The 13,385-nt window shown below is 35.8% G+C and overlaps 2 protein-coding genes and 1 pseudogene across 3 annotated transcripts; 2 read left to right on the top strand and 1 right to left on the bottom strand.

The window, feature by feature from the left end:
- Positions 1 to 4,604: 4,604 nt before the first annotated feature.
- On the bottom strand, positions 4,605 to 6,346 carry LOC149526997 (uncharacterized). 2 transcript variants are annotated; one of them, XM_089784045.1, is made up of 3 exons: positions 6,130 to 6,346; positions 5,900 to 6,035; positions 4,605 to 4,865 (listed from the first exon to the last, which is right to left on the bottom strand). In XM_089784045.1, exons 1-2 carry the CDS (start codon positions 6,344 to 6,346, stop codon positions 5,908 to 5,910), a joined length of 345 nt encoding a protein of 114 aa, XP_089640171.1. In that variant the 3' UTR covers positions 4,605 to 4,865; positions 5,900 to 5,907. The 2 variants fall into 2 exon arrangements, with proteins under 2 accessions (XP_089640171.1, XP_089640172.1); XM_089784046.1 differs by lacking the exon at positions 4,605 to 4,865 and adding an exon at positions 4,885 to 5,461.
- Positions 6,347 to 6,384: 38 nt separating this feature from the next.
- Positions 6,385 to 9,510, top strand: LOC110419799 (UDP-Glycosyltransferase superfamily protein). Its single transcript, XM_021432909.2, has 8 exons — positions 6,385 to 6,524; positions 6,840 to 6,956; positions 7,207 to 7,400; positions 7,483 to 7,588; positions 7,686 to 7,833; positions 7,962 to 8,101; positions 8,720 to 8,886; positions 8,974 to 9,510. Exons 1-8 carry the CDS (start codon positions 6,464 to 6,466, stop codon positions 9,265 to 9,267), a joined length of 1,227 nt encoding a protein of 408 aa, XP_021288584.1. The 5' UTR covers positions 6,385 to 6,463; the 3' UTR covers positions 9,268 to 9,510.
- Positions 9,511 to 9,703: 193 nt separating this feature from the next.
- On the top strand, positions 9,704 to 11,736 carry LOC110419800 (pathogen-related protein-like; annotated as a pseudogene).
- The last annotated feature ends 1,649 nt before the right edge of the window (positions 11,737 to 13,385 follow it).

The following is a 13,385-nucleotide window of genomic DNA, read 5'->3' as shown; positions in this document are numbered from 1 at the left end:
TAGATTATTTGTATATTTTATAATTATGGATGAATTTTATGAGTTTTAATATTGTAATTTGCAAAAACAAAGTGATAAAATTTTGATCTGTTGGTCTAAAACTGAACTAACCAAACTAATTTTATATTTAGTCAATTTGGCCTTCTTTTATATTTAGTCGATTTTGGTCAATTTTTTAAAAATGTTTAGTCTATTTGGTCTTTAGGTATTACGAATCAAACGACCCAATTCACCCACTTACTCACCCTTAGTGAAGCTAGCGGATCAAAGCAGATAATACCTCATAGGGTTGATGTAGACTGTAACAGTTGATATCAAAGTGAATTATAAGGGTATAGTGATATGTCACTAAGGATAATAAATTTTTGTTGAAGTGAGAGAGGATGTCACGATTCCAATAGAAAACCATATGAATCCCACCTCATATATCTCTTAACGGATAGAAACCATAAAAGCCTAAGTTTTAATTTCTTCTTTTCTCTCAAACTTTCACTCATTAATAAAATCCAAACAGAAAAAGGTACATCACTTATCTCATTTGCTTAGTTATAAACCTCTCACATGTAAGCTTAATTTGTGCATTTTAGGGTTAGATACGTATTTTTTTTAGCTCAATCAAGACCAATCTATTTATTACCAAAATCTGGTTATACTCACCAAAAAGCCGTAATTGTTTCTGGTAAACAAAAGTGTATTAAAACCGCCTTGCAACATGAAACACGTAAGACTTAGTCTCACAACAGAATACCATGCAATACACCATAAATCAAACACAGCACAAACATTTCCATGAAAATATAACATTCTCGTACACATCCACTTTTGGCTGATTACAGGTTCTCATGTGCAAATTTGCACAAGTAGGGTCTCTGTACTCCATGTGATGTGCTGCTCTACAACGTTTTAGGGTAGTTTGTAATAACTTGTAGGTAATGAAATCAATTCTTCTGCATTTCAAAAAAAAATAATAAAAAAAAAGTCAATTATTGGGAAGAAAATGAAAAATGGAACACAAAAATCTAATGTCTCTAACAACTTTGTTTATTTATAATAATTGAGAAAAGATAACATGAATGTCAGAACATGTGTTGATGATGGCTGAATAGGCAGCTACCCTTGAGTTTACAGGGGAACCTTATAGACTGGGTTAATGGTTATTGGCTGAGATGTGAAGACTGGTTTTGTTGGGAAATGGTTTTGTTTATGCATTGAGAATGATTGGAGGTCAGGTCATTGGGGCGTTCTATATGTGTTTTGCTATTAGGTAGAGTTTGTATAGAGATCAACCTTGTTTCTTCATGGAAGTTTACAATTTTATCAATGGAATATTAATGGCTTATCAAACAAAAATATCAGAACATGACTTTAGTTCTTTCTGGTTGCTCAACTGGATCTTCTTCCTTCATCTTGTTCACTTAAACCCTAGCTTTTCTCTTCCTTGTTTTTTGTTTTCTTATGTTTAGGCGTGTTTGAGCTAATCTTAATTTGTCTGACTTGGTCAAATCTGACATGATGTAATATATTAACGTAGTAAAACACCACACGTGAACTTAGAAATCTCTATCAATGAATGGATTGGATAATTAGGTCAGACTCCATGAAAAGGAGTCACTGACCCTAAGAAGTCTAAACCATCACCTCAAAGACGAAAATGGCGGCTTAAGAAAAGGAAAAGCACTTTCAAAATTCTTTGATCAGCCTGGTTAGTTAGGTCAGGACTCAGAACCGATCGACTCCTGATCCTGACTTCTTAAAAAAGGAGCAAATTAGGAGGCCCTATGGCTGAGTTAGTCTGAGGTCTATGACTTATCCTTCTCATTGAGGCTTTAATTTTTCAAAAAGAATAATTTTTCTGACAAATGGTAATTATCATATTGAAGAGAAAAGCACTTTGATTAATTTCTTCGACAGAAGTCAGGCTACAACCTTTAGATTTCAGAGGCTACACGGATGGCTAGACTTTATGGTGGAAAGCTAAGCCCTTTCTTTTGTGATGAAAAACATCACCCTTTCACCTGACTGTCACACGCAATTTCTTGGCTGCCATATTCTCAAGTCAAGTTGCTGCATGGAAAGCTCACCTACACATTAAAGGAACCGCACTACCTGAACACTCTATTTCTGTTAGACTCTATTCCAATGGGGTGCAAAGCTCAAGAGGGCTCTTATAGTTAATTTCTGAGGAATCAATTACATATTATTGATACCATATTAAAGAAAGGTAGAGAAGTTTAGACATCCATATAGTGTCATCATCCATTAAGGGGCCCCCGGGATACCTAACCAACATTGCCAAAGATTATATGACAAGAGAAGTGATAAAATGATGAAAGATGAAGTTACATAGACTCCTCCGACATTTAAAAGTCCTTCACACTGACTCACGGTTGATTTGATGTTTGGTGATGGGCTATATATCATGGATTTGCTGTCTACAATATTGTAGAAAGAGGACAAAAACAATGGAAGCCCTAGGCAATACCCCGGATGCTGGAGATACAACAGAGAAATCCAAAACATTAATAGGATCGTTCTTGTTTGACTTATCCGACTTGATAGTGCCCATGTTTGTCACCAGTGCAACGTCCTATTTGTGATGGGGAGGCGTTTCCCTTATTTCCATTTCACCCCTTTTCGACTTTTGCTTACCACCAGTAATCCTATACTCACTAACAACCCAATGATTAAAATTAATACTCGCCATGTTTCATCATCGTTTTCCAATCAAAATAGTAAGATGATCAGTTAGTTTGGAACCAACAGAGTAAAAGAAAATGACATTCTTAATGTATGGGAGTGAATGGGTCAATCAAACTGTTTTCCAACTTGTTTACGGTTCCTCTTCAATAAATCTCATGAAAAGTCAACAGGGTGAAGTGTGCACAACAATGGAGCAAGTACACATCTTGGATAGAGCCAGTTAAAAGAGGGAGAGAGATTGGAGCACAAGGCAAATTATTGTTGGGTTAAATTTGAATAGGTAAAAAGCAAAATAAGGAGGGGTGATCGCGATTGTACACTGTGGGGGGGAAGGATGCTGAGTTCTGCTTCTGATCAATGGGAGGTAGCCAAGGTACTATCCAGCAGAAACCCCTCCAAGAAGCTCAGGTCTAGTGGCTGTCATTGCAAAAGTTGAGGAGAGTTTTGGTCAGACATATTGCCCCTTGAAAAGTGATTGAGATTGTTAGGATAATTAGGTTAGAAGATATCACAATGATTGAGCCAATGTTTCACCAAAGTCTAGCAAGAAGAATCTACAGTTACAAAACGACATACACTTGTTATAAATCGGTGAGTGGCACTACTCTTTTTTACATGTTTAGCTTCAATAATTCGATGGTAAATCATCGTCTCCTCCTTGCCCTAATTAATTGTACGTAAATGGGAACGTTTTTACGTGTGTTCTTTGTCTATCCTCATTGGTGATTAACTCAAACAAAAGGAAAAGGTCACTCTCGATGACGTACGTGTTCCCATCGAGTAATGCATGTATTCTCTGTTAAAGAGTCGAATTTAAATATATTTTTCGCTCTGTTTCTCTGTTCTTTTGAACCCATTTTAATCTTTAGTGAAGCAACTTCGTTTGTCATCTTTCTTTAGTATTGATTGAGATGATCCTTTTGTTATAATCACTAACCCAAATTATGCTTGGAGTTAATGTTGTTGTCCATAAGCCACCTTGGAAACCTTGGGCATGAGTTGTACAATAAATATGAAGGCTAGTGGAATTTATTTTATACTAAAGTTAATTTTTCATTTAAATTTAAATGACAGATTATTCATATGATAAAAAAATAATTTGGGTCAGGTTGAAAATCATTGACCGAGCCTCGTCTGGAACGACCCGGGCTTGCTGGCCTAGGAGGCTTCTAGCCCAGTTCCAGGTCTAAGTAATCTAAAGCCCAATAATCGCCCCTAACAAGGTCCAAGAAACATCATACAAGTTAGGACAATGGAAAGCTGAGAAACCCTCAAAACCCATCCGAGAGTGGGATGGTGCAGCATGCAAGCTCCTGGGAAGCGCATCCCAAGATCTCTAAGTTACAACTATGTACAAAGCCCCCGAGTCAAATTGAGACAGATTTAATTACTATTTTTAAATGCATAAGATCAATACCAATGTCAAATAAGCCAAAAAGTTATCTTGTGCTATAATCTCTGTATTTTGAACTTCTCTTTCACTGCTTGAAACACAATGGTTTCAATAAAAATTTGCTAGACATCTGCTCTCATTCTCATGGCAGGTATGTTTGCCAAATCCTAAGTATCTACTACCTACAAACTGTATTAATTAAGAGTCTTACAACTGTTGCTGATGCTTTGCAATTTGCGCAACATGCAAACCATTTAACATTATAATGTCTACTCTTTTTCTCATTCCAGAAAAAATGTTAATTGCTTCGTGGGGTTGATATTTGAAGAAACCATTTTAACAGTTATAACCTAGATAACATGAGCTGAACTGAAAGCTATACAATTAAGGGCAATTTGCAAACTAAGAGCTATGCAAAGTAGCAATAAAAGCAGCAAAATTTAACAAGATGCATCTTCAGATGCTGGTGTAGCTGTTGCAGCCAAGAAAAGAATGAGAAGACACTGGCAGGTTTGCAACAGAAAGAATTATAGAGCCAAGAGCTACATGGGAGGGCACTGCAAGCATATTTTGCTTAATCAGTTATTTAATTGCCACCAGCTTCGTATACAGAGAACTGTATAAGAAACTGTTGAAGTACATTTGCTTAACATGAATCTTGTACATTAAATATAAAACATTGGGGAAGATTGAAAGGGACTTTGAGAGATGCCTAATCTGCTATCCCGAATCAGCGGCCAAAACAGTAAGTCTCTACAATGTAACTCAAAAGCTGCAAGGAAAATGGCAGACATGAGAATTATGCTCATCAGATGAGAAGCCAGACAAGAGAACAGCTGTACATCTACCTCTGAGGTGATCAATAGCATAAATAATACCACAGATGTCCTGAGCTGTTGTATATTCAGAGTTTATATCAGACCAAACAAATCCGAAATTTATGCTACTGGATGTCTTTTGATTGTTTTTCTTATTTATTTCTATGCAGTGTGTTCAAGTCTAATCGCTTTAATGAAGGTTCTCATCTGATTGAAGTGCATCAGATTCAATTTAACAATCACCGTCACAAGAATCTTTAAAACCAAGACAGATGGAAATAGAAATTTTACATCCAAAATGGATTTCTAAATTGTATAATTCCTTAAAATATCTTGACTCCATCCCTTTTGCTAGGCTCTATATTAGCTCCGATCTTCACATCTCTGAGTTCTCACCCACAAAAGAAAGTTAAATCTCTTCATCCACAGGCAACAGGCACCACATCCAACTCCTGATCTCCCTAAATGAAACTTCAGTACACACTTGCATTGTGGATTGCCCTCAGTGTTTGGTCTCTTTGGTCCTCTACAAGTGAAAGTTCTCCGACTTCTGTTTACAAAATCCCTTCCAAGACTCAAAATTCCACCATTTTTTGGCCCTTAAACACCCTAAACATTCAAGGATTCCCTTAATAGAATTCAACTAACATTTCTCTAAAATTCAGTACCCAGGATTAACTGTTGCAAGTAAATGAAATTTAATTTAAAAACCACATAATTAGGCCAAAACATGAAAACCCATAACCAATTTGTTTTAGTATATGCTGTTGAACCGCTCTAGAACCAAAATCCCTATCACCCAAACCAGCTTGATATAGCTATTAATAATTTAAAGAACGAAATTAGACCAAATTATACAAATTTAATAACAAGAAAAAAAAACAGACTAGAACTAATATAATGAATAGACAACATTATCATCGTAAATCAACAATTCCACACAAAAACGATTATTTGCTACAAATTTTGTTCTTCAAAATTGAAAAACCTGAAAGATTATTCGATGGGTTTAGTCGCAGCGTTGGTAGAGCTTAAAATTTTCGGCTGCTGATGAATCCCTTGTTGTTGCTGAACCGATTTTCGCTCTATCTCTCGCCATTTGTTGATCCCAATAGTAAAGATAACTGTAAATATAAATAAATAACTAATCAAAGCAAGTCTCTTTTAGCGTTGGAAAAAAAAAAAAGAAAAGAAAAGAGATTGATTGAAGATAGTTACATGCAGCGCCGGCGAAGTAGAGGAGACGGAGGACTTTGGGGCCGGGGGGACCTGCCGCTTCCTCTCCCGTCATTTCACTTAGATTCCTTTGCCACGGCGTGGATATTTTCAGCTGAGAAGTTTGAGAGAGAAAAAGTGGTGCTTCCTTTTTCTTAGTAAATAATGATGAGAAAGAAGGGCAACGCGGGAAAATTATATTAAAGTACAAACTCTTCATTTTAATCCTATTCCTTGGTTCTTTGTCTCTCTGACGACGACTCCTTTCCTCTTTCCGATCCCTCCCCTTCGTATCGAAACGCTGTATCTCGTCGGTCATTGAAGGAAAGCAAATAAAATGGAGAGAAAGCAAAGCTCCAAATTGAACATTGCCATCATACACCCAGATCTTGGCATAGGTACCCCTTTCTCAGCTGATAAATTTAAATTTTGAAAGGAAAATCTTTACGGTAATTTTATTACTGCCCTTTGATTGATTGCTGAGAAAATTGAAGAAATCAACGGGGAAAAAAAGAGAGATAATTTTTAGGTTTATTTTGGTGGATAATTAGGCTTCAAAGTTTTAATTTTGAGTAGGAAAAAGCTTAATCTTGTTATTTGAATTCGAGGGTTGAGATTATTAGTTTCCATAGCAAATATCAGTTAATTTTCTTTTTCCAGATTAAAAAAGGACAAATTTTTTAATGCTGTTGCTCTTCTGTTCTGATTTAAAGGTGGAGCTGAAAGATTGATTGTTGATGCGGCCGTTGAATTAGCATCCCATGGGCACAGTGTTCATATTTTCACAGCTCACCATGACAAAAATCGATGCTTTGAGGAAACCCGTGCTGGTAAATTTCTTTTCTATTTTTTCAATAATTTTAGCAGCTTATTTATGAAGTTAAAAATAGACAAATTGGAAAGAGAAATTTTTATCAGAATTATGATTTATCTTTTAAAGTTCATTGCAGTAAGTATACTGCTCGATTATAGCCGAGCAGGAGAAGAGAATTGGGCTTAGTTCCGACTTAAAAAAAGTCGGAGAATGTTTTGAAATTGGGTCTAACTGAAATTCAATTACACCCTGGCATGGTTATCCAGGTATCTTTCCAGTTACAGTGTATGGTGACTTCCTACCACGACATATTTTCTACCGTCTTCATGCTGTATGTGCATATCTGCGCTGCATGTTTGTTGCTCTTTGTGTGCTGTTCATGTGGCCATCATTTGATGTTATACTAGCAGACCAGGTCTCTGTTGTCATCCCATTGGTGAAACTTAAAAAGTCAACAAAGGTATATAAAATTAATCTATATGAATTGTTATCTAGAATTTCTGGCGTGATAGCTCTTTCACATAGCGCTCCTTTTTTCGCAGGTTGTGTTCTATTGTCATTTTCCTGATTTGTTACTAGCTCAGCATACAACGTTTCTTAGGAGGATGTACAGGAAACCTATTGATTTTATAGAAGAACTGACAACAGGTTGGGTCCCTGTGCTGCCTCTTTGTTCTTATGGAATGTGGAATATAATGTTCATCTTTATTTGTTCTTTTGCTATGTTTTGGAAATTGGGATGCAGGAATGGCAGATATGATACTTGTTAATAGCAGATTTACTGCATCTACCTTTGCGAAAACATTTAAGCATCTTCATGCACGAGGAATTAGACCAGCTGTTCTTCACCCTGCAGTTAATGTGGATCAGTTTGAGAAGCCACATTCTTATAAGTAACCAACATGCTCGTACATCCCATGATCTCCTTTTGTTTAAACTCTCATTTTGAAACATTTTTTCAATTATGTAAAACTTAACATCAAAAGCTTCACTCTGAATTATATTTTGTTGCTTGGGCTAGGTTGAATTTTCTCTCCATCAATCGCTTTGAAAGGAAAAAAAACATAGATTTAGCAGTTTCTGCTTTTGCGATGCTTCACACTCTTGAAGGAAATATCCATCAAACTTCTACCCTGGCTGATGCTAACTTGACAATTGCTGGCAAGTTCCTTCTCATTTTTGTTTTATGAGTGCTACCATTGGACATTTTAAGCTGACTGATAGATTTTGTATTTGGATAAAATATCTTCATCTCATTATTATTTTGTGGTGAAATGGGGAGTACTTCAATTAGGATTTGTGACTTATTAAGTGTATTTTTTTTTTTAAAAAAAAATGAAGTTCTCAATGCTGTAGTTCAGTCTTGATATTTGTAATAGCCTAGAATACTGTTGTGCTGCAATGTCAGTATTAACAGGTTAGAAAGTCTGTGATAGGTAACCCTGATAAATCCAACTGTCACAGTGGAGTATATAGAGAAGATGCTCTGTTGGCCAGGATATTTCATATGTTTTCTTACAAATAATTACTTGGGGAAGGTTGGACAGGCAGAACTTTAGTTATAATTGTTGGTTGCACACCTGGTATTCCATTGAAAAAGGATCACTGTGATCCAGGGATTTCACTTAAATTCTCATCATATGCTATGTAAATGTGAAAGCAATAGTGTTTCTAATATGGATAATAAACGGTTTCGTTCTCTCTTTCACCTTCTGGTATTACTTTCTACAGTAAAATGAACATACATTTCTTCTGTCTCTTTCTGCTTTTAAATTTTAGGTGGATATGATAGACGCCTAAGGGAAAATGTGGAGTACTTAGAGGAGCTCAAAAGCTTAGCAGAGAGGGAAGGAGTGGCTGATCAGGTTAATTTTGTTACGTCTTGCTCAACAGCAGAAAGGAATTCTCTGCTCTCTCAATGCCTATGTGTCCTTTATACACCAACGGTATGTTGGCATATATTTTTCTCAAGAACTAATGGGATTAATGATTGAAAAGTAAGTTTAACATACAGCATTTCCAATTCAATGCAGGATGAACACTTTGGCATTGTTCCATTAGAGGCGATGGCAGCACACAAACCTGTTATAGCATGCAACAGTGGTGGTCCTGTGGAAACAATTAAGAATGGAGAAACTGGATTTCTTTGTGATCCAACTCCAAAGGACTTTGCTTTGGCCATGGCTAAACTCATTCAAGACCCAGAGATGGCAAAGAGAATGGGGGAACAGGCTAGGCAGCATGTCAATGAATCATTTTCTACAAATATTTTTGGCCAGCGTTTGAATCAGTTTCTTCTGGATGTTGCTAGACATAAGCAGGACTGAAAATGGGGATGAGAAATGAAAGATGACCTTTTTCAACATAATATGCGGACACTGTCAACATTAGCCTATCCTTACATCATCAGTAGTGTTTTCTTTCTTGAGCCATTAGGAGGGATGGCATTTATACTTGAGATGGTTAGCCAAGTCAACTAAATCTAATGACTTATTATATGAGTGTGATATAACTCTCTTGTTGGATTTTACAGCTACTAGTGCAAGAAAAATGCGATATTTTTGTGGTTATGTTGACTCCGTTATTGTTCCATAATGGACAATTGCTTTTGGCTTATTTAGATAATTTCTGGGTTTGTGTTGATGAAACCTTGAAGAGATGTTTTCTTTCATTTCAAAGTGAGAATTTGATGATTAATTTGATTGTAGCTTTGGAGACAGCATAAGGAATTACAAGTCAATTGATATCAAAGACATGGTTTCTTTGCAAGCATGTGATGTGATAACTGAGATTTGATTTGGCCTTTCCTTTGTTTACTTTTGATAGTGAAATCTGGACAAGGTGAAAGGCTTTCCGCGATGAAATTCAGTTGAAGACTGCTAATGAGACATACCAGATTGAATAAATTGAGATAAGATGATATATCTAGTAGAACTCTAAATGCAGATACGCCATTGTGACTAAGCTTCTGAGCTTACAGTTAGCAGATATTTCAGATACCACTAAGCCTCCCTGAGATCACCACTCTATTCCTTTACGGCAATGTTATCTTTTCAGCTCATTTTCTTCAATTTCTCAGATCACTATTCTTCTCTTTTATTGCAAAATGATCTAGCAATCGGTAACTCACTTAAGAATTAATTAAGAAATTTTATCTTTTGGGGCATTTTCCGTTTCTATCATTCTTGGATGTTGCAGTATAACCCCTTATAAAAATCTTGGCTACGTTCTCTCTGCAAAATTTCGATACATGATGGCTAGTGAGAAACAACAGGAGAGTTTGGCCAAAGTTGTAGGAGATAAATACTGCTCAATCTTGAATGAAGTAGCAGAGAACATAGAGTGGAGACATGGTGGCCCTCCCATTTTCGATGCTGTAGACATGGTGGCTGGTTCTTTCAGTTGATTAGTCTCTCTTTCTCCTGAGTATGGTCTTTTATTCTGATTAGTTTGCGGGAATGGCCTAAAGGATCAATAGAACAAACTGTTCAAATGCCGCCAAGTCATGGGAGGTAGAGCTTTCTCGCAAGACTCGTTTACAAGACTTCAAAACTATAAATCCAGAAAAGTTCAAGCTCATTGTTAATGGTATCTGATCCTCTTGGTTACCCTTTTCAATCATACGTTCAAAGCCATGGATTTCAAGTAAGTTGTTGGTGACTTTGATGTAAACAACCTAAATTTCATGATAAATAGGAAGGGAAGGACAGTCAGGGGAAGAGGATCTTAAGCTTGGAAACTACACTGCCTTACTAAAGAACTCTCCGCCAGAGGAGTTTCAGTACTACTAATCAGATGAATAGACCTTTGAATCATCTCTTGATGCTTTTCGGACAGCTCTGTCTCGTGGATTTGCATGGGAAGTAATCAGTGTTTACTCAGGACCTCCTTTGATAACTTTCAAATTCAGGCACTGGGCTTATTTCGGGGGTCCTTACAAAGGACATGCCCCCACGGGAGAAATGGTTTGAGTTCAATCGGATTGGAGTTATGAAGGTGCCTTCCCTGCTCTCTCTCTCTACAGATTCAGAAGCTATCTATCATTCATAATCATTTAGATAGGACATTGAATTTTGCTGTTAGTCCATGATCTTGAACAATGTGGTGAATTCTATCAGGTTGATAAAGAAAATGTGGTGAAAAACAGTAGTCAATATCATTGACATCTCTCAAGCAGCTTTCTCTTTTTGCCTCATCCGGTGAACTTCTCCCATCAGTAACAGTCCTAGCTTTGAAACCATGAGGATTCGTTAATCTATTTGTTTTCACGTTCAGGTTGATGAATCAATGAGGGCAGAGGAGGTTGAAATTTACTGTGATCCAGCAGAGCTGTTTGCAGGCCTTCCCAAGGTACCACGTAGCTCATCAAGGTCAAACACAAAACAACACAATTCCAAAGATACATCGACATCTTCCCATCACTGTCCATTCTGCAAGTGAACAAATAAACAGGTTTTGCTTCCTTTTTGGTGATGCAAACGTAAGTTGATTCAGCCTACAAAACAACACATCTTTCCTAGCAAATGTCAAATGTAAACAAAACATGGGAATATGATCAAGGACTTAGATCACTTGTCTTGTTAGCTTGATTAATTGTTTGCTATGCGCAGTTATATGAAAACTAAAATGAATAAAATTGTAGTATCATGCCAAGTGGCCCAAAATTTAAATAGATGAGGCCCTGTAAAGGTACTGGATGCAAATTGTGGGCGTGGAATGGAGTTCAACTGACTCCTGGGTGTTGGTTTGGCTGTCAATTAACTTGAGGATGGAAGTAGAGATTGTATTGCTAGTGCTAGAGGTCAAGATTTAAGTATTTCTTGGATTGTTAGCCAGAGTTTGTGCTAAAACATAGGTGTTTTTGTATTAGGTTCCAAATTAACCTTTAATTATAAAAATTTATTCAACTAAAAATAAAAATATAAAATCTTGATTTTTAAATTTTTGTAAATAATTTAAGAATTTTTTTAAAATATTATATCTGTCAATTTTTATAAACAGCTATTGTTTAAATGAATGCGTGATTTGAGCCGCTATTATGAACCTTAGTTTACATTAGGATTCATGTGAAGGTATTAATAATTGTTTTTATCGATACATTTAAATATATACTTGATTATTAAATCAAATATTCGTTTGCAAGAATAGTTTGACCATTCACATGCAAATATATATTTTTTTATATGCTTATTTCGAGTCTTGAATTGTATAATTATGTCACTAAAAATCTTCAAGTGTTCTAAAAAAATTTGACTTTGGGCATCCACGTAACAAACATTATGAGTAAGAATATTTTTATTATTTTTCCCCATAATATTTAGTTCCATTGATCAATAAATAAATTTCATATTCAGCCAGTTTTACAATTTTTCTCTTTAAAAGATTCTGGTGACGATTATGAAATTCCAAATTAAATAAAGTAGTTTAAGCAATTAAATTTTCCATTAATTGTAGGCTGAAAACTCTAGTAAACAATTAACAAGTCTGCTTCATTGATTTCCTGAAGATAGGGACCTGCAAATAATTACAAAGAAAAAAAAAACCTTTGGGATCCATTTGGAAGCTAATAATCATTTGGTGAAGGAAAGAATCAAGCTCATTTGATTGGTGCACCTGCACTATGACATTAGCAATAGGTTGGTACCTCATTTTAGTTCTAGTGCGTTTGAATTGTTCAAAGCCATTGATTGTTTGATTTAATTATGAGTGAAACAATTGCATTAAAAATCAAGCTTGACTGACTGGCTTATCCCATTTGCAAAATGTCAAAGTTGGCTCTTAACAAAAGGATTAATTTGAATCCTATGACAGAAGTGGGTCCAAAGATTGACAGTTAAGAACTTTGAACATTGCATGAACATCCAGGAAGAAGTCAAGTATCCAATTTGAATGGGTGGGTTTCAGGTGAATGGATTGAAATGGGAAACTCCCCAGGTTAATGGGAATTTATTCTCCAAAACTAAGGTAAACCTCTGGAAAGTTTAAGGTTTTTATTGGTTTACACTTGTTTTTCATTTTTGAGTCAATTACTAGGAAAACAAACAACAAATAAGGGCAGGCATGCACCAATGAAGACCAGAAATCGACAATGGGAATCTTCGGATGTTGAACAGTGTGCTTTATGATCTTATTATACATCATATACATGTCCATGGCGAATCTTCAATATATGTTTCTTAATTCGTAACAGTACAAGGATGGAGACAAATACATAAATAAAGAAATGATGGTTTTACCTAGAAAAACATGAACATATGCATACGATGTACTATATGCTTATTTTGATGACCATCTTGTAATAAGTGACAGACATAACACGAAAGTCGAGCACATGGCTTGGTTGCCATTCGACACCCTTTATTCATAAGAAATTGAAACATATAGCTTTATATAAAGAGAATGATAGATAGTAATCTCTTTATTATTTTCAGATATGAACTCATGA

This window comes from Theobroma umbraticum, unplaced genomic scaffold, assembly GCF_002168275.2.
Source record: "Theobroma umbraticum cultivar Fairchild unplaced genomic scaffold, ASM216827v3 scaffold_67.0, whole genome shotgun sequence".
Taxonomy (NCBI): Eukaryota; Viridiplantae; Streptophyta; class Magnoliopsida; order Malvales; family Malvaceae; genus Theobroma; species Theobroma umbraticum.
This window is presented reverse-complemented; position numbering and strand designations above follow the sequence as displayed.

What these genes read in the sequence shown, in the direction of transcription:
- LOC149526997 (XM_089784045.1), bottom strand. Translation starts at nt 6,346, where the DNA reads ATGAAGAGTTTGTACTTTAATATAATTTTCCCGCGTTGCCCTTCTTTC. An exon ending in CTACTTCGCCGGCGCTGCAT is followed by an intron (nt 6,036 to 6,129) that starts GTAACTATCTTC and finishes TTATATTTACAG; the next exon opens with TTATCTTTACTATTGGGATC.
- LOC110419799 (XM_021432909.2), top strand. Translation starts at nt 6,464, where the DNA reads ATGGAGAGAAAGCAAAGCTCCAAATTGAACATTGCCATCATACACCCA. An exon ending in TGCTAACTTGACAATTGCTG is followed by an intron (nt 8,102 to 8,719) that starts GCAAGTTCCTTC and finishes TTTAAATTTTAG; the next exon opens with GTGGATATGATAGACGCCTA. An exon ending in GTGTCCTTTATACACCAACG is followed by an intron (nt 8,887 to 8,973) that starts GTATGTTGGCAT and finishes AATTCAATGCAG; the next exon opens with GATGAACACTTTGGCATTGT.